We start from the raw sequence: 24,753 nt of genomic DNA, 5'->3' as shown, positions 1-24,753 counted from the left end.
GAGTGGCCGCCACTCACACAACCCAACCAGGGCCAGGGACAAACTGCAACCGAGGCACATGCCCCCAGCGGGAGCTGAACCCCGGGACTCTCCGGTCCGCAGGACAACACTCCAACCGCTGAGCCAAACCAGCCAGGGCGAGAATTCTGCTTTTAATTGAGCCAGACATTACGTGTGAAAACCTCAGAGAAAAAGCAGCTGCCGATGGTGGGCTCACCTCCCTCGGTTTCCCCTTCTTCTGGATCTTCTGTAAATTTTCCCCGCCTAGCCCAGCTGGTGTGGCTCAGTGGTTGAGCGTCGAACCATGCACCAGGAGGTCACTGGTTCGATTCCCAGTCAGGGTACATGCCCAGGTTGTGGGTCTGATCCCCAGTGCGGGGCGTGCAGGAGGCGGCAGGTTGATGTTCTTTCTCATCAATGTTTCTATTTCTCTCTCCCTCTCCCTTCCTCTCTCTCTCTAATAGCAATAAAGAATAAACAAACAAACAAACAAACAAATAAATTCTCCCTGCCTTGGTAGTAGCTCAGCAATGCAGATGTTGAGTATACTTGTTTCGTTTGTCATTTCACAGAGGCTTGTTCTGAATTCACTTTAGCTCCACACTTTGATTACTGGAGTCACTCCTAATCTAGCCTTTCTAACTAATGACCTTGGATTGATTCTCAATAGCTCAACACTCAATATCTTCGTCTTCCTTTTTTGGTCTATTCTGTGCATGTAGAAAGTCTCTCAGAACCAGATTCTTTTGCCACTCTTTGACCCCGTGACCTTTTAGGTTACAGTTGTCTGTGCAACTTCCTATCTGGTCTCCTTGTCACTAAGATCTCTCAAATCTAGTCTTGAGTAAGACTATGCCTTGGTCTGTTTGACCTGCTGTAACAGAACAGAAGCCTGGATGGCTTATAAACAACAGAAATTTAAATATTAATTCATTGATTTAAGGGAGGGGGGGAGAGGGAGGAAGGGAGGGAGACAGAGAGAAGCATCATTATGTTTCCACTTATTGATGTATTCATTGGTTGCTTCTTGTATGTGCCTGAACTGGGGACCGAACTCACAACCTCGGCATATCAGCATGATGCTCTAACCAACTGAGCTACCTGGCCAGGGCAACAGCAGAAATTTATTTTTACATTTCAGGAGACTGGAGCTGGTGTATCTGGTATCTGGTGAGAACCCGCTTCCTGGTTCCCAGACGTTGGTCTTCTTGCTGTGTCCTCGCATGGTGGACATCTCAGAGAGCAGGGGGGGGTCTCTTTTATAAAATCATTCATCCCATTCTTGAGGGTGCTCCCAATGGCACCACCTCCAAATACCATCAGATTAGGGATTAGGTTTTCAACTTGTGACTTTTGAGAGGACACATGCAAAATAGAGGGTGGGGCAAAAGTAGGTTTACAGTTGTGAGTCCACAAAATACGTGTTTCTTCTTATATTGTTATTTATTAATTATTTTATTATTATTTTCCATATGAACCACTGTAAACGTACTTCTGCCCCACCCTGTATAACATCCTGGAAATGAAAGAGCTAAATAGGAACCCCCTTGGCCATCCCTCATCCTGAAGTGGCAGGAAAGATGCTTAGTGGTATGCTATAGGAAGTCACAGCATCCACATGTCTACCCATTGGAGGGGAGATATTCATTTTTAGCTTTGACCCAATCAGGAAGTTACTTTTTCACCCAATGGAAGCTGACCAGAACCCTTTTCAAAATGGCAGTAGAGTCAAAGGCTGCTGGTCCAATGACTCGAGTGTATAGTGACTGAAGGTGGGACAGGCAGTCACAGCACCGTATAAACAAGAAGAGCTGCCTTGCCCAGTCGGTGTGGCTCACTGGTTGAGTGTCAATCCATGCACCAAAAGGTTGCCAATTGGATTCCTTGTCAGGGCACATGCCCAGGGTGTGGGCCAGATCCTCAGTGGGGGGCATGCAGGAGGCAGCCAATCAATGTTCTCTCTCATCGATGTTTCTATCTCTCTCTCCCTCTCCCTTCCTCTCTAAAATCAATAAAGAAAAAAAAAAAAAGAGCTACCTTCCCACCGTTAAGAAAGCTAAGCTGCAGATACTTCTTGGAGAATGTTAGGGGAAAGCAAAGTGTCCTTAATATGATTTTCAAAAGACATGATGCTTAAAGTAAACTGTGAAAATATAAACCAGTAAAAATAAAAACATATTTCTGGATTGTAATATAATTAAAAAAAGAAAAAAGAAAAAAAAACCAACTTAGCACAAGACAGAACCTGTGTTGCTGCAGAATGTGGGAAAGCAGAGCAGAGCAACGCAGAGCAGGCACGGGACTACGGCCTAGCTGCAGGTGCTGGGGGGAATGGGTGCCCGATAAACAGAATGCGCACTCCACAGCATATCATTTGAACGTAATTTATTCCTGTCTGGGTGGGCTCCAAGTTAGCCAGGCACAGGACCACTCTATAATCGTCTTGTCAAACTGGTCTTGTCAGGTTGAGGACTCCTCCTCACGTTATTAGAGCAACTGATACTCCTGATGTTGCTGGTATTAAAAAGGTAATAAGCATGACTGGAAGAGGCTGTGCAGAAAAGAACACTGTTTCTGTTCAAAAGAGGTGAGATGATGGATGATTTTTTCCCCTTCTATGTTTTCCAACCATTCCTAATGCTTATTACATTTTATTTACAAAGTAAATAAATAAACATCAAATGCAAATGGTACAAAGAAGAAGCAATATGCTCTAAAATGTAATAAAAAGCATAACAAACATTTTCTTTTTAAACTTGGGGATTTTATCATTAATCCCAACAACAACGGGACAAACGTCCACATGATGGCGGGGATGGGGTGCCACGTGCCATGAGGGGGTCTTAGAATAAAATCATCCTGAGTGGCACTTGGCTCCTTCTAGTTTTCTTTCTAACAGCATGTTGCTTATTTTCCCTATAAAGCAAATGTACATTTTTTTTATCTCATATGATTTATGAAGAAAACTTTTACCTAAAATTCTTATATTCTTGTACTTGTCGTTTCCACGGGCAGCTCTGTATATTTCTGACAATCTGAAGATAGTCATCCTCTGAATACCTAAGAGTCAAATGTGAATGAAGTTAGAAAATAAAGCTCTCACATACTGCTAAGCACATTTACACACGTTCTAAAGGACACTTTAAAAATACACTCATTTTAATCCTCTAAGTCTTTTCTAATATAAAGGTGAAATAAGAAAATACGTACCCATTTCAAAACTTCCAGGAACATGAAATTCACAGAGAATGACTATGCTGATTTAGGAATGTGTAATCTGCACCTAGCGTAAGTCATGTCTAGTATTTCAAGCAATGACAGCACACCAACCCTCATTCATATGTATGGCCATTTCATCTTAGCTTCAACTCATTGACAAATAAATATATTTGTTATAGGTGTTTACCATAAATATATGGTTTATCATTTTTTCAGAGTCTAAGTTGATACATTTACCTTGTAATATATAGATAAAATTTCTCCAAAAGAATCATCTTAAATTTTAATTCTGAACAGTACATTAAAAAAGCAGATTGGGCTCAATTAAGAGAGAGAGAGATTGACATTAAAATCTATAGGCACAGTGGTACAGTTTGGCAGGATCCCAATCCCCAGTAGATTTCCGTCTACCTGAAATTTTTTCAATAAGTATTAAGACCTTTAATCACAGAATAGCTTTTAGTCATTAGTCTTTAAGGGTTATCATTTAAAATGCAGATATCCTTTTGGGTAAAAAAAAAATCCTTAAATTTTCTTTCAATTAATATCTTAGTCATTAATTGTCAGCTATTTGAGAGCAAGGGTCTGTGATAAGAAGATAAAGTATATGTTGGTGAGCGGGTGGGAAAGGAACAGGAGAGTAAAGAATCTGTCAGGAAAGTCGCTCCCCTCAAGCCCTTACAGCAAAATGCAGATCCTCCAAAGTTATCTGAGAAAGGAGGTATTTGTTATAGGCAGAGATGGTAGTCAACCAAGCAACTCCTTTGCCCCTGAAATTTACCTACCTTTTGGATTTCTCTGTCTCTTTTCATAATGCTGCCAAGGTTAATCAAAATTATTCTCCCTTGATTCCCATTGGCCCTGCTAAGAATAACTTAAAAAAAATCTTGAAAAAAATTAGCTAAATATGAAAGAAGAAGCAAAGCAAAGAACTACCAAAAGAAAAGATTAAAAATAGTTTTTCTTGTGCCCTGGCTGGGTTGCTCAGTTAGGTGGAATGTCTACTTGTACACCAAAAGTTGTGGGTTCTACTTCCGGTCAGGGCTAGTATGGAAGGCAACTGATTGATGTTTCTCTCTCTCTCTCTCTCTCTGTCCTTCTTTCCCCTTTCCTCTCTCTCTAAAAATCAATTTTAAAAACATATCCTTGGGTGAGGATTTAAAAAAACAGTTTTTGCCCTGGCCAGTTTGGCTCAGCGGTTAGAGCGTTGGCCGACAGACCAGAGAGGCCTGAGTTCGGTTCCCACTAGGGGCATGTGCCTTGGTTGCAGTTTGTCCCCGGCCCTGGTTGGGGTCATGTCGGAGGCAGCCAGTCGATGTGTCTCTCTCACATCGATGTTTCTCTCTCTCTCTCTCTTCCTCCCTCTCTCCCTCCACTCTATCTGAAGATAAATGCAAAAATGTCCTCGGGTGAGGATAAAAAATAATAATAAAAATAATAATTTTACTTACACACAAGCTTCCAACCTTAACAGATTTAGTTCATGCCCATAAGCTCTAACACTGCTACTAGTACACCAAGCATCTTGAAATATATAAGCACTAGCCCTAAACCTTTGTCTAAGTGTGACACTTCCCAACTGGAGCAAAGACTGCTAGTCTCTACATTGTGGTAGACACCCAGAAATCTTCTGCAATACAGGCTGAATGAAATGTTTACAGAGAATCATTCAATTGTGAGAAAACCTCAAGTAGCCTAATATTTGTGAAATGATGGTCCTAGCAAGAAAGAAGGGACAAAAAAAGTTTTCTGAAATAATTTTGGTGGAAATTTTTCCAAATCGAATGAAAACTATAAACCCAAAAATTCAAAAAGCTCAACAAACTAAAGCACATAAATACAGATTGAAAAATACACCAAGGCACCTAATAAAATTTCTTTAAACCAGTGATCAAGAGAAAAATCTTAAAAGTAGTTAGAGAAAAAAGACACATTATATACATAGAAACAAAGATAAGAATTACAGCAGACTTCTTATGAAAAACAATACAAGTCAGAAGGCAGTGAAACAATGTCATTAAAATATAGAACAGCATTTAGGGAAACTGTCAACCAAGAATTCTATACTCAGTAAACCTTACAAAGAATGAAGATAAAATATTGATTTTTTCAGCTATATTAAGCCTAGAAGAATTCATACCAGCAAACCTGCAGTACAAGGAATGCTAAAGGAAGTCCTTCAGGCAGAAGAAAAAGGAAACCAGATTGAAAACTGGATTGACACAAAGTAATGAAGAGAACTGTGAATATGTAAATATATACAGAAGATTTTTTCTTATTTTTCCAGATAATTGACTGTTTAAAGTAAATATAACAATAATATATTGGGGAGTTTATAACATATTTAGAAATAAATGCATGGCAACTATAGAATAAAGGCCAGAAAAGAGGTGGGGGTGACAGGTAGGAGGTAGAAGTGGTATAAGTCACTTGAAAGTGGGTGCTGATAAGAACACAGTAAAAAGTGTGTTAAAATGTAATTATAAGATTATTCAGTCCAAAAGTAAGCAGAGAAAGAGGGAAAGGAAACAAAGAGCAGTCTGATAGAACACAAAGATGGTAGATTTAAACCCAACCATATGAATAATCACATTAAATATAAATAATCTAAACACGCCACTTAAAGACAGAGAATGCCAGATTGGCTATTTTAAAAACAGGAACCGATCATATATCATACACAAGAAATCCATTTCATATAAATAAATGTTAAAAATAAAATGATAGGAAAAGATGTACTACAGTAGAGCTAATTAAAACAAAGCCAGAGTGGCTATATTCATATCTAAGTAAATCTCTGAACAAGGAATACTGACATGAAAAAATAGGATAAGAACATATTGATAAAATAAAATTGAAAGCTGAATCATTAAAAATCAATAAAATTGATAAATGTTTTGCCACACGGATCAGGTAAGAGAGAGAATACACAAATAAGCAAGATGTGACCAGTGAGAGAGGCTGCAGCACCAAGAGTTCTACAGACATTGAAATTATAATAACTTTATGCCAAAGAAGACAACTTGAAAGACAAAGTCTACCAGAGCTCACTCAAGAACTTGATAACCTGAATAGTTCTACAGCTATTAATAAAATTGAATTTGTAATTAAAATCCATCCTAAAAAAAAAGCAATGCCCAGATAGCTTCAATAGAGATTTTTATCAAATATTTGAGAAATAGTAATATGAATGCTACACAAACCATCTTATAAAATTGAAGCAAGGGAATACTTCTTAAATTTTTTTTTAATATGTGAAAAATATTTCCCTGATACCAAAACAGAAAAAGACATTAAAAATAAAGAAAAAAAATATAGATAAATATCCTTCATAAACATAGATGTAAAAATCCTCCAATATTAGCAAATTAAATTCAATAATATATAAAAAGGATAAAGAATTCTAAGTGTGTTATATCTCAGGAATCAAAGGTTTATTTATTTGAAAATTAATTGATGCAATCTCCATAATAGAATTTTTAAAAATAATAATCTCAATACAAGAAAGGAAAAAAGCATTTAGCCTAATTCAACATTCAGCCATGATAAATACTCTCAACAAACTCAGTATAGAAGTGAATTTATACAAGTTGATAAAGAACATCTACAAAAAAAAAAATTATCAGCTAGGATCATAGATGATTGTGAAGGACTGAATACTTTCCCCCTGAGATCAGGATCAAAGTAAGGATGTCTTCTTACCATCTCTATAACTGGAGGTCTAATCAGTACAATAAGGCAAGAAAAATAAATAACACTATCCTGCCCTGTCAGTATGGATCAGTAGATTGAAAGTCAACCTATATATCAAGAGGTCACGAATTTGATTCTTAGTCAGGGCACATGCCTGGGTTGCAGGCTTGATCCCCAATGGGGGGTGTGCAAAAGGCAGCTGATTGGTGTTTGTCATTGATGCTTCTCTCTCTCCCTTTCCCTTCCTCTCTCTCTAAAAAATTAATAAAAGCATATTAAAAAAAGAAAGGAAACAACGCTATCTAGATTAAAAAGGAAGAACTAAACTATTTTTATTCAGAGAGAAGATGATGATCTGAGAAATCTACAAAATAAAGCTAGTAGAACTAATAATTTACCAAATTTTTAGGATACAAGATCAATGTACTGAAGCAACTACATTTCAATACATTAGCAAGAAACAACCTGAATTAAAATTTTAGATCTTAGCTATTGTAAATAGTGCTGTTATGAACAAAGGGATACATATGTTCTTTCTGACTGGTGTTTCAGGCTTCTTAGGATATATTCCTAGAAGTGAAATCACTGGGTCAAATGGCAATTCAATTTTTAATATTTTGAGGTAACACCATAGTGTTTTCCACAGTGGCTGCACCAGTCTGTATTCCCACCAGCAGGGTACTAGAGTCCCCTTTTCTCCACACCCTCACCAACACTTGTTTGATGATTTGTTGATGGCGGCCATTCTGACAGGTGTGAGGTGATACCTCCTAGTTGTTTTAATTTGCATGTCTCTGATGATTAGTGATGTTGAGCATTTCTTCATATGTCTCTTAGCCATTTGTATGTCCTTTTTGGAGAGGTATCTATTTAGGTCCTCAGCCCATTTTTTAATTGGGTTCTTTGTCTTCCTTTTGTTGAGTTGTATGAGCATTCTATATTTTGGAAATTAACCCCTTATCTGATGCATCATTGGCAATTATGGTCAACCCAAGTGTCCATCAGTAGATGAGTGGATAAAAAAGCTGTGGTACATGTACACAATGGAATACTATGCAGCTGGAAAAAGAAAGATCTCTTATCCTTTGAGATGGCATGGAAGGACCTGGAGAGTATTATGCTAAGCGAAACAAGCCAAGCAGAGAAAGACAAATATCACATGATCTCACTTATTTGTGGAATATAATGAACTAAACAAATCGATGAACAAAATTGACCCAGAGACATAGAGGTGGGGTACAGACTGACAAGTCTCAGAGAAGGGGGAGTTCAGGGGGCAGAGATAAACCACAGAACTGATATGCATGGATGCATGACCAATGGACATAGACAACAAAGCTGGGGATGAGTGGGGGGTGGGTGGGGAGGAGGGTGTCAATGGGGGGAAAATGAGAAACATCTGTAACAAAAGCAAATTAATAAAGAAAATAAAAAGTTTAAACAATTCCATTTATAATAACATCAAAAATATTAAATACTTAGGAATTAATTTTATCAAAGATGTGCAAGACCCATACACTTAAAAGAACAAAAGTTGCTGAGAAAAATTAAAGACCTAAATATATATAGGATTTATTAAGATTTCAACTTTCCCCCAACTGATTTATATGTTTGGTGCAATTTTAATAAAAAGCTCCAGCAATATTTTTTTGTAGAAATTAAAATGTTGATTCTAAAATTCATAGGGAAATTTAAAAATCTGGAATAGACAACAGAATTTGAAAATTAACAACGAATCTGGAAGAGTTGTACTCTCTGATTTCAGAACTTACTACAGTGTTACAATAACCAGAGTAGTTTCTTATTTATATCAAGACAGATAAATAAATTAATGAAAGATTAAAAACCACAAAGTGATCAAGTACAAATTGCCAGTTATTAAAATAATCATGCAGATGTAAAGTACAGCACAGGAAATATAGTCAATAACATGGTAATAACTGTAAACAAGATAATTCAATGGAAAAAGAAAAATCTTTTCAACAAATGTTGTTAAAATGATTAGCTAGATATCTGTTTTTAAAATCTTCAACTCTTACCTCACTCCATCTACAAATATGAACCCAAATTGCAACATGAATCTAGGAATATATATCCCAAGAAGCTTGAAACACCAATCAGAGAAAAACATATGGACCCCTACGTTCATAGCAGCACTATTTACAACAGCTAAGATCTGGAAACAGCTCACATGTTCATCAGTAGATGAGTGGATAAAAAAGCTGTGGTACATTTACACAATGGAATACTATGCAGCTGTAAGAAAGAAAGATTTCATATCCTTTGAAATGACATTGAGGGACCTGGAAAGTATCATGCTAAGTGAAATAAGCTAGTCAGAGAAAGACAAGTGTCACATGACCTCACTTATTTGTAGAATATAATGAACAAAATAAGGTGACAAACAAAACAGATTCAGAGACATGGTAGTAGGGAACAGACTGATAAACCTCAGAGGGAAGGGGTAGGGATTTCTGGAAGAGATAAACCAAAGAAGTCATATGCATATATGCATAACCAGATAGCAGTGTGATGCAGGCAGGGGGTGGGCAGGAGCAGGGAGGAGAGGGTCAATGGGGGAAAAAAGGAGGGACATCTGTAATACTTTCAACAATAAAGATTAAAAAAGAAAAAGAACTTGTATCCAGGATATATAAAGAACTATTAAAACTCATTGATAAGACAAACACCCAATTAAATTTGGGCAAAAAAACTGAATATCCTCCCCCAAAGATGATAGATGGGTGGTAAATCAACACATGAAAAGATGGCCAACATTAGTTACTAGGGAAATGTAAATTAAAATCGAAATGAGATGCTACTACGTATCCACTATAATAACTGAAATTGAAAAGCCAGGCCATACTGAGTTTCGCAAGAAGTGGAGTAACTGGAACTCTCATACACTACTGGTGAAGATATAAAATATACAATTACTTTGAAAAGCCATTTGGTAGTTTCTTCAAAAGGTAAGGATATACCTGCCACATAAGCCAGCTATTCCCCTCCTATGTATTGAAGAGAAATGAAACCGTGTATCCATACAAAGACTTGTGCACTAATGTTTGTAACAGCTTTATTTGTAACAGCCCAAAGCTGCAAATAATCTTAATGTCCAGTAATAAGCGAATGGATAAATACTGTGCATTCATACTGTGGACCATTGTTATTTTATTTGGTGACAAAAAGGAAGGAGTTATTGACACCTACAAAAAACATAGATCAGCCCTGGCTGGTTTGGCTCAGCGGTTAGAGCATTGGCCTGTGGACCAGAGAGTCCTGGGTTCAGTTCCGGCTAAGGGCACATAACTCAATTGCAGTTTGTCCCTGGTCCCAGTTGGGGTTTTGTGGGTGGCGACCAGTCAATGTGTCTCTCTCACATCGATGTTTCTCTCTCTCTCTTTCCCCTTTTCTCCCTCCCACTCTATCTGAAGATAAATGCAAAAACAAAAACAAAACATAGATCAATCTCACAATAATTATGCTGGATGCAAAAAGCCAGACACAAAAGAGTACCCAAAGTAGATTCCATTCCAGAAGATGAAAACTAGTCTACAGTGACAGAGAGAACATGCAGCGGCAGGGGGGACGGGTGAAGAGAGAGTAAGAAACCTTTGGTGGGTGGTGGGTATGTTCAAATTTGAGGGGAATGTTGGTGTTTACATATGCCAAGACTCTCCACAGTGTACATTTAAGTTATGGTTTGCTGCATGTCATTTACACCTCAAAAAAACTTTCAGATGTTCATTATTGGGCTAAAAATTCTATTTTCCATGGTGCTATAACTAAGATAATGAGCAGTATACATCAGCCATTGTTAAGGATCAAATAGCTAAAATTCAAAATTCTAGTTACTGTGAACCTACAGGATATTTAAATAAATAAGCTTTTAAAAATTTTATTTTGAAATTAGAGTTGACATAGAATAGTATATTAATTTCAGGTGGACAACATAGTGATTAGACACTTCTATACAGCAGTTCTCAACCTGTGGGTCGCGACACCTTTGGGGGTCAAATGACCCTTTCACAGGGGTCGCCTAAGACCATCAGAAAACACATATTTCCGATGGTGATTCATAACAGCAGCAAAATGAGTTATGAAGTAGCAACAAAAATAATTTTATGGTTGGGGGTCACCACAACATGAGGAACTGTATTAAAGGGTCACGGCATTAGGGAGGTTGAGAACCACTGCCTTACAAAGTGACCCCCAATACATCTAGTACCCATCTGACACCTTACATAGTTATTACCATGCTATTGACTATGTTTCCGGTGCTTTACTTCACATCTCCACGATTATTTTAATAACTGGCAATTTATACTTAATCCCTTCCCCTTTTTCATGACTATGCTTTTTAAAAGGTTCCCTGGATAGCTAATCAGCTGCTACTTCCTATGTGTTCTCAGAGTCTTGACCAATATTCCTATAATAGCCTTTCTCACATCAAATGCCGTTTTGTATTTAGATGTTGGCTTCCCCTCCTAGACTGTCCCTTTCCCTCCAGGACCCTCAAAGACTAAGCATTTCTAACCTAACATAATCCCCAGCTGACTGATCTTGTTAACACAGGAAATACACATTTAAATATAAATACGAAATGTAATGAGATCAAAAACTACACTGAATAAGTTTAAAGCAACATTTACTGATTCCATGGATTACAGCTTCTACTTCCCCAGTATCTTTCCCCAGTGCTGACTTCCGCTCACTCTTCCTAGTCACACCTCTAGCTAAGCCTCGCCCTCCCTCCTTCAGTGTATCCACTGAGAACATTCAGCCCAGAGCTCAGGAGCCAGTCACTTTAGCCCGTCCACTAACCCATTCATCCTTCCTACTTTCCCAATTCCTTAGTATAAAATAAAAGGGGTGTGCATATGTGTGTGTATCCTGGTAAGCTTTACCCTCTTTTTAATGACTGTCCCATTTCGTCTTTGAGCACCCTCAATAGTGATCAATATAGAAATTACTGTATATTCCACACAGGAAATGGAGGAAAGGGGTTACATTATATTGCTATGTAGTAGAGATCTAACCTCTGCAACTTCTAAAAGCAATAATTTCCTATGTCATTTTGACCAACTCTTGGACTTAAGAGTAATCTCTTCTCTCAACCATACCTGTTGGACAGGATGGGTGTAGGGATCCTGTCTTCCCCCACTCCATACTTTGTCTCATCATTGTGCTCAAGTTAGCTCACAGAGGCTTGTGAGAGCTGCCTGTTACATTCTCAAGAATGCTGTGAGCAGGTTGTTAAACTATTAGTAGTTTGAAATTGGCCAAGGTGGAAGTATTTACACTACAAGAATCGGCAAATACTGGCATGCTTGAGGTTGTCCCAGAGGCTCCTTACACTATCCTCATTTTTTTGGATTCTTTTTTCTTTGTTGCTGTTCTGATTGGGTATTTCTTTGTTTCCTTATATTCCAAATCGATGGTTTGCTTCTTGGCTTTACCTACTCTACTATTGATTCCCTGTATATTATTCTTTATTTCAGTTAGTCATCCTTCATTTCTGACTAGTCCTTTTTTATGCTGTTGATGTTCTCACTAAGTTCCTTGGAGGTCTCCTTAAGTTCCTTGGAGGTCTCCTTAAGTTCCTTGAATGTCTTACCAAGTTCCTTAAGCAACCTTATAACAATGTTTTAAACTCTGCATCTGTTAGGTTGCTTATCTCCATTTTGTTTAATTTTTTTCTTGGAGTTTTGTTCTTTTCTTTCATTTGGGACATGTTCTTCATATCCTCATTTTAGCTGCTTCCCTGTGATTGTTTCTCTGTATTAGGTAGAGTTGTTATGTCTCCTAGGCTTCATAGGGTGGCCTATTGTTGTAGGTGTCCTGTAGGATCCAGTGGCACAGCCTTCCTGCTCACCCCAGCTGTGCGCTCAAGGTGTACCCCTAGTGTGGACTATCCACACTTCTGTTGTAATTGAGTCTTGATTGCTGTTGGCATGTCAATGGGAGGGATTTATTTGCATCATAGGGGTGCCAGAAGGAGAAGAGAGAGAACAAGAAATTGAAAACCTATTTGAAACAATAATGACAGAAAACTTTCCTAACTTGGTGAAGGGAACAGACATACAAGTCCAGGAAGCACAGAGAGTCCCAAACAAGATGAACCCAAAGAGGTCCACACCAAGACACATCATCATCAAAATGCCAAAGGTTAAATACAAAGAAAGAATCTCAAAAGCAGCAAGAGAAAAGCAGTCTGTAACCTACAAAGGAGCTCCCATAAGATTGCCAGCTGATTTCTCAAAAGACACTTTGCAGGCCGGAAAGGAGTGGCGAGAGATATTCAAGGTGGTGAAAAGCAGTGACCTACAACCAAGATTACTCTATCCTGCAAAGCTATCATTTAGAATCAATGGACAAATCAAGAGTTTCCCAGACAAGAAAAAGCTAAAGGATTTCATCACCACCAAACCAGTATTATATGAAATGTTGAAGGTCTTCTTGAACAAATATATGAACAATAAAATGGCAATTAAAACATATCTATCAACAATTGAATCTACAAACAGGTGGGGACTGGGGGAGATGGGTGAAAAAGATGAAGGAATTAAGAAGTATAAATTGGTCATTAGACTGATGAACCTCAAAGGGAAAGGGGGAGAGAGGGTGGGATGAGATAAGCCAAAAATCTTCTATGCATATATGCATAACCAATGGACACAGACAATAGTGTGGGGAAGGCAGGAAGGGGGTGGGATTGGTGAGGAGGGAGGTCAATGGGGGAAAAAAGGGAGGAACATCTGTAATACATTCAACAATAAAGATGAGTTAAAAGAAAGAAAGAAAAAAAAGAATCAGCAACTGTGATAGATCAGGGCTCCCTCCTCCCAATGAGAGTTGATAAAGGTGAACCATTGTGGTGCTGCTGGTCCACGTCACCGCGATGGAGCCACCTGTTGGCCTGGCTCCGAATTTTTCCCTCATCTGTTTTCATAATGAAACCTTCCCCGGAGGCCTGCTGCGAAGGCCAGGTGACTGTGCTGCCACTGGCTCGCCAAGTGACACGAACCCAGGCTGCCCCTAAGCCTCAGGTAAAACTACCATATTAGCTTCAAAGAGTAACTACTGCCCTGGCTGACTTGGCCCAGCAGTTAGAGCGTCAGCCTGCAGCCCAGAGAGACCCAGGTTCGGTTTCCGCTAAGGGCATGTACCTCAGTTGCAGTTTGTCCCCGGCCCTGGTTGGTCGTGTGGGTGGCAGCCACTTGATCTGTTCCTTTCACGTTGATGTTTCTCTCTCCCTATCTCTCTCTTCCTCTCTCTCCTTCCTGCTCTATCTTAATAAAAGATGGAAGAATGTCCTCAGGTGAGGTTAAAAAAAAAGAGCAACTACTATCTCGGGAAATTAAAGGTGACTTTATTTCCACCGAGGTTTTGACCAAAGGCTCTTAAGTATATTATACTTTTACTCTGGCTTCCCTGAAAAAGAGAGCGTGTGTCCCTTAGAAATCACTCTTGGCTTTCTATCAAGCGTAGCCTAGGACATTCAAACTACCATCCATCGCCAAGTAGAATAAAGGTGCATCGTAAAATACAGTCTTTAAAACATTTTGTTTAGTGCTATATATCCCCCCTACAAATTGTAGCTGGCTCCATTTTTACTTAAGAGTAAAAGGTATCAACCATAATGTATCTCATTTTACCAGTGAGTTAGCCACACAAAGGGGCTTATGACTTTACAGCTTCCACCCGGGCCAACACATTACAGCTGACCCAGCTACGGCAGAGAGTGATTCCGGCCATTTCCCCAGGATGACAGTACTCAAGCCACTTCCTGAGGCTGCTGTGTTCAAAGAGTCTTTTCAACGTCCAGTTTAGAAATAAAGCATTATCCTCTGATGTAATAAGGGGAAGACTGAAGAAGAAGAAATAGCACAGGTCTTTTTGTGTTTTTGTGTCTCCTACATGCTTGCTCTTTTCTACTGAAAAACATATACCATCAACCAGTTATTTCAGGAAATTAAGATCGCGGCGGCCCCTTTGTGCTTTGTCCCGAGGGCGCGGCTGTGGGGACAACCTCCGAGAAGGCGAGACCATGCGTGTGCCGCATGTGGCTAATTGGTGGATAAACATGTCTCTGTAGAAGTTTCCTGTCTAGTCAAATGCTCTAAATCACATCGTACTTTCTGCAAATTTACATTTCTAGCTGGTTTTCAATTACCGAGTATAGCCCCCACCCCACAATCTTGGGGGACAGCTATTCCCATGAGGTTAGCCCACGTTTATGGATAACAAAACTAAAAACTGAAAGTTTGGGGAAGACAAACAGCTTCTCATGCTGCGTTGTAAGCAGGTGAGCTGAGAATGAAATTCGTGTCTTTTGATTCAGAGTCTGGCTCTCTTGCCAATATCATGCTGCCTCTCATCTGTTTTCATAATGAAACTGAAAATGAATCCCATCACAAACATTTTTGGGTCCTGAGACATACAATAAATCATACTAAATAATGCAGCAAGTTATTTTCAAAAGAATAAATAATGTTTATTTAAATCATTATTAATAATACTCAAAATGAAACACAAATTATAAATAACATACTACATGATACTAAGTAAATATATTAAACTTTTAAATATGTTTCTAGAAACTTCTCTTTGGAGATGAAGACACATTCTGTGACTAGTTCTATCTCAATTCAGATATAAATAGGGGTTTTAAAAACTGTAATGTATGGATAATTAAATTAATCATTAAATATTTATTGGGTACTTATTAGATGCCTAGAAGTTATCTTGAGGATATTAAATCATTAGTCTTATTTAAGCAGCTGAGATACTAATTTCATTTTCTATAACATCTCTTTGTGGTAAAAACCAATCTTTTTTTTCTCTACTGAAATGGGTGGGGATACCCCAATAATATTAAGATTGCTAAGTGGTGATCTGTGTAGATAAACAGTCTTTTGTAGCTAGCTTCCACAAAAGCCCTGAAGAGCTTAGGTATACATGAAAAGAAAGTTTTCAAATCAATACAGTGCTACAAGATTTTCAATCAATATAGCCAATCATTTCCACTGGGCAATATTTTTTTAAAGAAACGGTTGATGCGTGTGTAACGACTAACAAAGACAAGTATGTAGCAGGTAGACTGAGTTGAACTATGAAAAGTGCTGACATACTGACATTTCATCTACTAAAGGTAGAAGAATTCAATTTACATTGCTTTCAACTCTGCATGATGGTAACTTCTAATTAGAATGCTGTGGTTATTGTCAATTGGCACAGGACAAAGGAATTGCAAACTTTTATTCCTTCCATACCTTCTAGGGTCCCTTCAACACGTTAAACATTCCAAAAGTGCTCCAGGAATTAACTCCTAAAGATGCCGATGTTCTTCTTCAGAGCCCCAGTGAAATCTCTAAACTGCCATGTTTGAAACAAATCAGATAATGATTTAAAAAACAACACTTTCTCTGTCCTACACAGTTAACTTGGGGGGGGGAGGGTATATTAATTATATGCTTAACTATAAAATACTGTCAGCCCAGACTGACCTTAGACCAAGAGGGAATGGGGTATGCATTTACAAAGGGGTAGGGCGGGGTAAAGGGAAGGCCACACAGGTTGGAGAAGCTCTCCAGGGCCAGCAACAGGGATGGAGGAGAAAGCAGTTATCACCCTGCCTCTCGAGGCTGCGGGGACAAAGCTGTGGCTGTCGGTGTAGAAGGCGGCCACTGGACAGGAGAGATGGCCTTCAGCAGGGGATGCAGTCCTTCCTAAAGCAAGCCCACAGACCCACAGAGAGAAATCAAGGGGAATAAGTACTCTAACCTTTTTCTTTTCTTTTTTTTTTATCCTCACCCGAGGACATTTCTTTTTCTTTCTTCTTCCTTTTTTTTAATCCTCACCCTAGAACATTTTATTTTATTTTTGATATTTTGTTCAGATAGAGTGGGAGGGGGAGAGAGAGAGAAACATCGACGTGAAAGGAACACATCGAGTGACCGCCACCCACATGACCCAACCAGGGCCGGGGATAAACTGCAACCAAGGTACGTGCCCTTAGCGGGAACCGAACCCGGATCTCTCTGGACCGCAGGCTGACACTCTAACTGCTGAGCCAAACAGGCCAGGGCTATTTTCCCATTTCTTATGCTCCTGTCAATGACTCCCGTAGGCTGACCCTAAGCAGAAGCCAAAGGTTATTTACTTTCTTATCTACTTATTCATTTATTTTAATGTTTGTTTATTTATGTTTTTAGAGAAAGAGGAAAGGAGAGAAGGGGGGGATCATGAGCAGGGTGTCAACTGGGGAAAAAGGAGAAACATCTGTAACAAAAATAAATTAATTAAAAAAATTTTTTAATTAAAAAAAATATAGAAACAACCCGAGCACATGCCCTGACCAGGAACCAAACCAGGACCTCTCAGTCCATGGGATGACTCTCAATCCACTGAGCCACACCGGCCGGGCCAGAAGCCAAAGTTTATGAGTCCAACTAATGTAGCCCAAGGAAGTCAGCCTCCGGCACTCAGCAAGAATACAAAGGGTAGCGAGTAGATCTGGAAGATTAGTAAGGAATATATACCACAAATGGAACTCTCTTCATGTTTTATACTTACCAGAATTATCTGGGGTAACTGAACTTACTTCACTGGACTAGTTTACATAATGCCAAAATCAAGCAGTGTCTCAGAGCAAAAAATACAATCTTAAGTGTCTTCTTCACAAGTATCAGCACCATGCAACTACATCACCAGGAGAGAAAGAATGAATAAACAACAAACAAAGCTGCTATTTAAGATTTTCATATTTTGCCCTGGCCGGTTTGGCTAGGCGGTCAGAGCACCGGCCTGCGGTCCGGAGAGACCCGGGTCCGGGAGAGACCCGCTAAGGGCATGTACCTCGGTTGCGGTTTGTCCCTGGCCCTGGTTGGTCGTGCGGTGGCAGCCACTCAATGTGTCCCTTTCACATCGAAGTTTTTCTCTCTCTGTTTCTCTCTCTCTTTTCCTCTCTCTCCCTCCCACTCTATCTGAGCAAAAAATAGAAAAATGTCCTCAGGTAAGGATAAAAAAAATAAAAAAAAGATTTTCATATCTCCTTGCCAACACAAACACTATAAGATTTATAAAGATGAAAAAGTGATGACCCACTTTTTAATTTTAGAGAAAGAAATCTCCAGACATAAGAGGATATCCAGAGATGAAAATACTAACAATTTAGTGATCTCACACTGTCCATTTTCAGAAATAGGATCCTATACATTGGCAGAAATCTAAAAGAACCAACACATGTAGGGTTTCTCTGTTCATTGAAGAGTAATATTTTATAGTTAGAGTGAGTTACAGTAGTGAAGGAGCACACATAGAGAGTATACCTGGTAAGATTTCTAAGCCATATTTAACTCTTTGCCTTTTAAATTCTTCTGACTCACACAAGCAGAGTTGTTCTCTCCCTCTTCTGTGTCTTTGCTCCACCCTATGTCTACTTTGTATCTCTTCAGCGCTTACCCTTTTGTTCTCGTGTATTTACTCAACAAAATACTTATTGGCCATCTGCTATGTGTGAGGTACTGTGCTAGTGACCAATAATATAATAATGAACAAAAGAGATTAGAAAAACAACAACTCCGTGTTCTCATAAAAGTTGTATTATATTAGGGGATGATTGACAATAAGCAAAATGTATGGGCTGAATTGTGTTCTCCAAAATTCATATGTTGAAGACCCAGTACTCAGAACGTGGCTGTATTTGGACATAGGGCCTTGGAAGAGGGGGTTAAGTTAAAATGAGGCCATTAAGGTGGCCCTAGTTCAAGCCGACTGATATTCTTATAAGAAAAAGAAATACGCATATACCAAGAGACACCAGGAGCATGGCACAGTGAAAAGGACATGTGAGGATCCCTGACTGGTTTGGGTCAACGGTTAGAGCATCGGCCCTTGGATAGAAGGGTCTCAGGTTCGATTCCAGTCAAGGGTACATACCTGGGTTGCAGGTTCAATCCTCAGCCCTGATCAGGGTCGTGCATGAGGCAACCAATCGATGTGTCTCTTTCACATCAATGTTTTTCTCTCTCTTTCTTCTTCCCTCCCTCCCTTCCACTCCTTTTAAAAAATCCGTGGAAAAAATATCCTTGGGTGAGGATCAACAGCAGCAACAACAACAAAGAGGACGTGTGAGGACACAGTGAGCAGTAGCCTACACAAGCCGAGGAGGGAGACCTCGGGAGAAACCAAACCTGCCGGCGCCTTGATCTTGCACTTTTAGCCTCCAGAAATGTGAAAAAAATAAATTTCTGTTGTTTAAGCCATCTAGTCCATGGTAATTTATTATGGCAACCCTAGCAAACTAATACACCAAATAATACATACATTAATAGCAGGTTGAAGTACAACGTAGTTAGTACTGTGAAGAAAAACCAGGAAAAGAGGGAAACCATGTGAAATAGAGCTGCAGTTTAGGCAGGGTGGTCAGGGAACGCCTCACCTGGAGCTGGCAGTTGGGCAAAGACTTGACCAAGGTGATTAAGTAAGCCGGGCACACATGGGGCCACGGGAACGGGAAGAGCCTTCTCGGCAAAGGAATGACAGGTACAGAGGCCTGAGGTAGAGTCAGCATGGTATGTTCAAGGAAAACAAGATGGTAGGGTGGCGAAAAATCATCCACTAGTCACTCATGAATCCACGCATGAGGTGGCAAGAGGTGAGGTCAATAAGGGTAACGAGAAAGCTGATGATACAGGCCTTGCCATTTATTTATTTATTTGTTTGTTTGTTTATTATCCTCACTAGAGGACATTTTTTCATTTATCTTCAGATAGAGTAGGGGGGCGGAGAAATATCGATGCATCGATGTGAGAGAGACACATAGACTAGCTGCCTCCCGCACGACCCCAACCAGGGCCGGGGGCGAACTGCAACCGAGGTACATGCCCTTGGCGGAAATTGAACCCACGACTCATTGGTCTGCAGGCTGACACTCTAACTACCGAGTCAAACCAGCCAGGGTGCTATTTTATTTTTCAAAATATGTTTTCATTGATTTTTTAGAGAGAGAGAAACATCGATGTGAGAAAGAAATATCAATTGGCTGCCTCCTGCACACCCCCTGCTGGGGATCGAGCCTGCAACCCGGCCATGTGTCCCACTGGGAATTGAACTGGGACCTCTCAGTCCATGGGTGGATGTTCAATCCACTGAGCCACACCAGCCAGGCTACAGGCCTTGCTATTTAAAGTGTGGACCTCAGCCCAGCTGGTGTGGGTCAGTGGTTGAGCATCGACCCATGCCCCAAGAGGTCACCGGTTTGATTCCTGGTCAGGACACATGCCCAGGTTGTGGGCCCAATCCCTAGTGAGGGGCGTGCAGAAGGCGGCCAATCGATGTTCTCTCTCATCGATGTTTCTATCTCTCTCCCTTCTTCTCTCTCTAAAATCAATAAAGAAAATAAAAATAATAATCATAAAGTGTGGACCTCAGACTAGCAGAATTAGAATCATATAGTAATATTTTTAGCAATGCAGAGTCTCAGGCCCTGTCCCAGACCTACAGAATCAAAATCCGTATTAAAATAAAATCCCCAAGTGATTTGGAGGCACATTAAATTTTGTAACTATTTTACTGAGGTATGATTCATATACCATGCAATTCACCCATTTAAAGTATACAAACCAGTGATTTTTAGAGCGTTCACAGGTGGGTTCAACCATGACTACAGTCAATTTTGGAATATTTTTATCACTTGAAAAAGAAAGCCTATACACTTTTTTTTTTTTCTCCCTCACCCGAGGACATTTTTCCATTTTTTGTTCAGATAGAGCGGGAAGGAGAGAGAGGAACAGAGAGAGAGAGAAACATCGATGTGAAGGGACACATCGAGTGGCTGCCACCCGCACGACCGACCAGGGCCGGGGACAAACTGCAACCGAGGTACATGCCCTTAGCAGGAACCGAACCCGGGTCTCTCGGGACCGCAGGCCGACGCTCTAACCGCTGAGCCAAACCGGCCAGGGCGAAAGCCTATACACTTTCATGATTATACGTTCTCTTTCTATTTCTATTAACTTTATTTAGATTTTGAGAGCATGTTTATTAAAGCTGGGGACAGCGAAACAAGGGAGGGAAGGCTCAGGACAGAAGCAGCGTCAGGAGAGCCTGGGCGGGCTGCTTGGCTCACTGGGAAGTCGGAGGAAAGGGGCCTTGGAGACAGGGGCGGGTTAGCTTGGAACAGACTGTGCTGCCCACTGCTCCCCTGGCTGTAAGTCTCATGGGCTCTTAGAGTTTCGGAGATGTATACCTGTTGGGGGACAAGAGGGGGAAGGGAAAGTCGCGGACATGCTCCTGAGAGGGAGAGCACACCAACACCTTTTGTTTTAAAAGTCTGTTTTGTCTGATAACGATATAAACACTTCATCTTTCTTGTGGTTGCTGTTTGCATGATGTATCTTTCCCATACTTTTACATCTATTTGTATATTTGAATAAAAGTGTGCCTTCGGTAAATAGCACATAGTTGGATTACGTTTTTTAATGCAGCCTGATAATCTCTGCTTTTTAATTGCATGATTTAATTCATTCACATTGTATTTTTTTTTTGTTCCTCTAGTACTTCATTACATCATTATTTTGCCTAGAGTGAATATTTTCTAATGTAGCATATTAATGTCTTTAATAATTTTTTTTTTTTAAATCCTCACTCAAGAACATTTTTCCATTGAATTTTAGATAGAGTAGAAGGGAGGGAGGGAGAGAGAGGGAGAGAGACATCAACATGAGAGAGACACATCAATTGGCTGCCTCCCACACGACCCCGACCATGGCCAGGGATAGAACTTGCAATGGAAGTACGTGCCCTTGACCATGAATCAAGCCTGTGACCCTTCGGTCTGCTGGCTGATGCTCAAACTGCTGAGCCAAACTGGCCAGGGCTTTAGTAAATTTTAACTATATGATTAGTGGTTTGCTCTAAAATCTGCCATATACATATAACGTCAGAATCAGCTTCCAATTTACACTAGTTTAACTGCACTGATACATAGAGATATTACTCATATAGTTCTATTCCCTTTTTCCCCTTTTTGTGGAATTTTTATTACATAATATTACGTTAATGTTATAAACCCAACTACACATTGTTATAATTATTACTTTACCATCTGTAGCCCAATACAACTTTGCTTCCACCCACCTCCTTTATGTTGTTATTGGCACATATATTTGAGAAGTGCCTATACGGGCCTTGCAGGGACTGTGAAGAATTTTGTCCTTCGTTTTGAGTGACCTGGGAAGACATTCAGTCAGAGAAGTGACCTATCTGACATCTTTTTAAAGGTTTCCTGTGTTTACTTTGTCGAGTAGTCTCTAAGAGAGCAGGAGTAGAAGCCAGGAGACCAATTAAGAAATGTCCGCCACAGTTCGGGAGCGGAAGAGAGACGGCTTGAAGCAGGGGCAGTGGGAGGGTGAGTCCGAAATGGTCAGCTTCCCGATAGGACTTGAAGGCAGCCAATGAGACTTCATGACCGGTATTGGGATGGATAAAAGGAGGAGAGCCGAAGAGGACTGGAAACATTTAGGCCTGACCCTGGAAGAGCAGGCTCTCCAGTAACTGAGCTGGGGAAGCCCCCTGGAGCACACGGTGTCAGGGGACATCCAGCGAGTGCAGGAGATGCGCGAGGTTTGAGATTTCTTACCGGTGTGGACTGGGCAGAGGTACTTACAAATCTAGAAAGCGGTTCAGGCGGGAAATATAAACTTGGGAATCATCAGTATGTAGGTGGCGTTTAAATCCGTAAGACTAAATGAGGTGAGGATGGAGAGAAGACGAGCTGAGACCTGAGGACTGAGCTCTGGGACACGCGGTGTCAAAAGTGGAGGGTGATGAGGAATCTGCAGAGATGAATGAGGAGTGAATGTGTTGTAAATATTTGACACTTTTCACGCACTACGAGCTGCTAAAATGTAGAAATAGTTTCTTTATTATTGTGCCCCTTACATAAGAGTTCTCAATCTCCTGTTCTCAACCATGTGAACTTAGAACAAGCTCCCAGGGGGTCTGGCGCACACCCCCAGGTTGAGAATGACTGTCCCTGTGACTGTCGTAGGGCTGTGCACACAGAAGTTGCTGTATGTTTCCGAAATTGAAACTTATATATGATCAGCACATAAAAACACCCAAAGGTTTTAGATACTACTTTTGAACTATAATGATCATTAGCCATCGGCTGTGATCTTACCAAGAGAAGCCGCATGGATCCCCATGTTGTGATTAGGGTAACTGCTGTGCAAGCTAATGCTACCTGAGTATGCCTACATTGCAGAAGCCTAAGTAAAATAGGCAACAAAAGTGAGGGAAGTGTATAGTGTTTCTGGAGATGGATCACTTTGGAGTAGCTTCACATTATAAAGTCAAATGCCTTTCTCTTCTTATATTTGTGACTTGCAAGTCTCCTCTCATTAAGAGTGGTACCACAGAGTAAAAAGAGAATAGTCAGAATTTCATCCAAATCCTGGCTCTGCCATGTGTAGCTGTCTGCTGTTCTGCAAGCCATTTAAACTCTCCGAGCTCATTTCTTTCACTTGTAGAATTAGAATAATGAAACCTACTCTGAAGAAATATTGCAAGGACTGTAGATGCATTTAAACTATCTCACATATAGTAGGCCCACTCTAATGGTAGTTGTTATTATCACTATTGATAATTCTGGTAATAATTAGTATAATAAACATATGATAATGTAAAGAATTATGCATTGAATAGTCAATTAGTTATCCATGGCTATGTAATAAATTTATTATAAAACTTAGTAGCTTAAACCAACAATAGACATTTATTATTGCCCAGTTTCTGTGGGTCAGGAATTCATAAGCAGCTTAACTGATGGTTCGGCCCAGCAGCTCTCATTAGGATGCAAAGTCCAGATGTTGGTCGGGGCCAGAGGATTTACTTCCAAGGAGATTCACTCAGACAGCTGACAAGCTGGAGCCTGCTGTTGGCAAGAGACCTTAGTTCCTTGCCATGTGGAACTGTCCATGTCCCCATGACATGGTAACTGGCTTCTCTCAGAGCAAGCCGTCCAAGGGACGGTAAGGCAGACTATCAAACGCTTTGTGGCCTGGTTTTAATTTCTGCAGTAGTCCTCATTTCTGAGCCATCAGATTGGCCACACAGGGCAGTCCCCGCCAGTGCGATGGGGGGAAAGCACCTGAATAACACAAGAGGCCCACTGGGCGCCACCTTGGAAGTTTGGCTACCACAAGAAGTAAATAAACTATACCTTTAATATCCCCTCTTATACGATTTGAAAGTGTTGAACAAAAGTAAAAGTTGCTTTCTTTCTCTGTACCACTTGCAAATAAGCCCGGCCGGTGTGGCTCAGTGGTTGACCGTCGTCCCATGGACTGAGAGGTCCCAGTTCAATTCCCAGTCAGGGCTCGTGACCGGATTGTAGGCTCAATCCCCAATGAGGGGCCGGCAGGAGGCAGCCAATCAATGTTTCTCTCTCTCCCTTCCTCTCCTCTAAAAAAATCAATAAAAACAGACTTACAAAATAAATAAGTGAAAATTAAATTGCAAATAATTCCAATTATTTTTTTTCCAAAATATTTCTTTTGTTTAAATCTTTATTGTTGAATGTATTACAGATGTTCCTCATTTTTCCCCCATTGACCCCCTCCTCCCCACTCCCACCCTCCTCCTGCCTTTCCCCACACTATTGTCTGTGTCCATTGGTTATGCATATAAGTTATTTGGTTTATTTCTTCCCACCCCCCCCCCCAACCCCTTTCCCTTTGAGGTTTGTCACTCTAGCAATGAATTGGTACTTCTTAATCCCTTCACCTTTTTCACCCATTCCCCCAACCCCCCTCCCATCTGGCAACCAACAAA

The 24,753-nt window shown here is 40.2% G+C and overlaps 1 protein-coding gene across 1 annotated transcript in view; it reads right to left on the bottom strand.

Moving 5' to 3' along the window:
• The window catches only part of ST8SIA6 (ST8 alpha-N-acetyl-neuraminide alpha-2,8-sialyltransferase 6), a 134,090-nt gene that overhangs the window by 35,287 nt on the left and 74,050 nt on the right, over positions 1-24,753 (bottom strand). The window contains exon 4 of the mRNA XM_036243883.1: positions 2,974-3,060. Coding sequence (XP_036099776.1) covers positions 2,974-3,060 — 87 coding nt within the window. The remainder of the gene's footprint in view (positions 1-2,973; positions 3,061-24,753) is intronic.

Source organism: Molossus molossus, unplaced genomic scaffold (genome assembly GCF_014108415.1).
Source record: "Molossus molossus isolate mMolMol1 unplaced genomic scaffold, mMolMol1.p scaffold_m16_p_1, whole genome shotgun sequence".
In the NCBI taxonomy this organism is placed as follows: Eukaryota; Metazoa; Chordata; class Mammalia; order Chiroptera; family Molossidae; genus Molossus; species Molossus molossus.
Note: the sequence above shows the minus strand (reverse complement) of the source record. Positions and strands in the feature narration are given on the sequence as shown.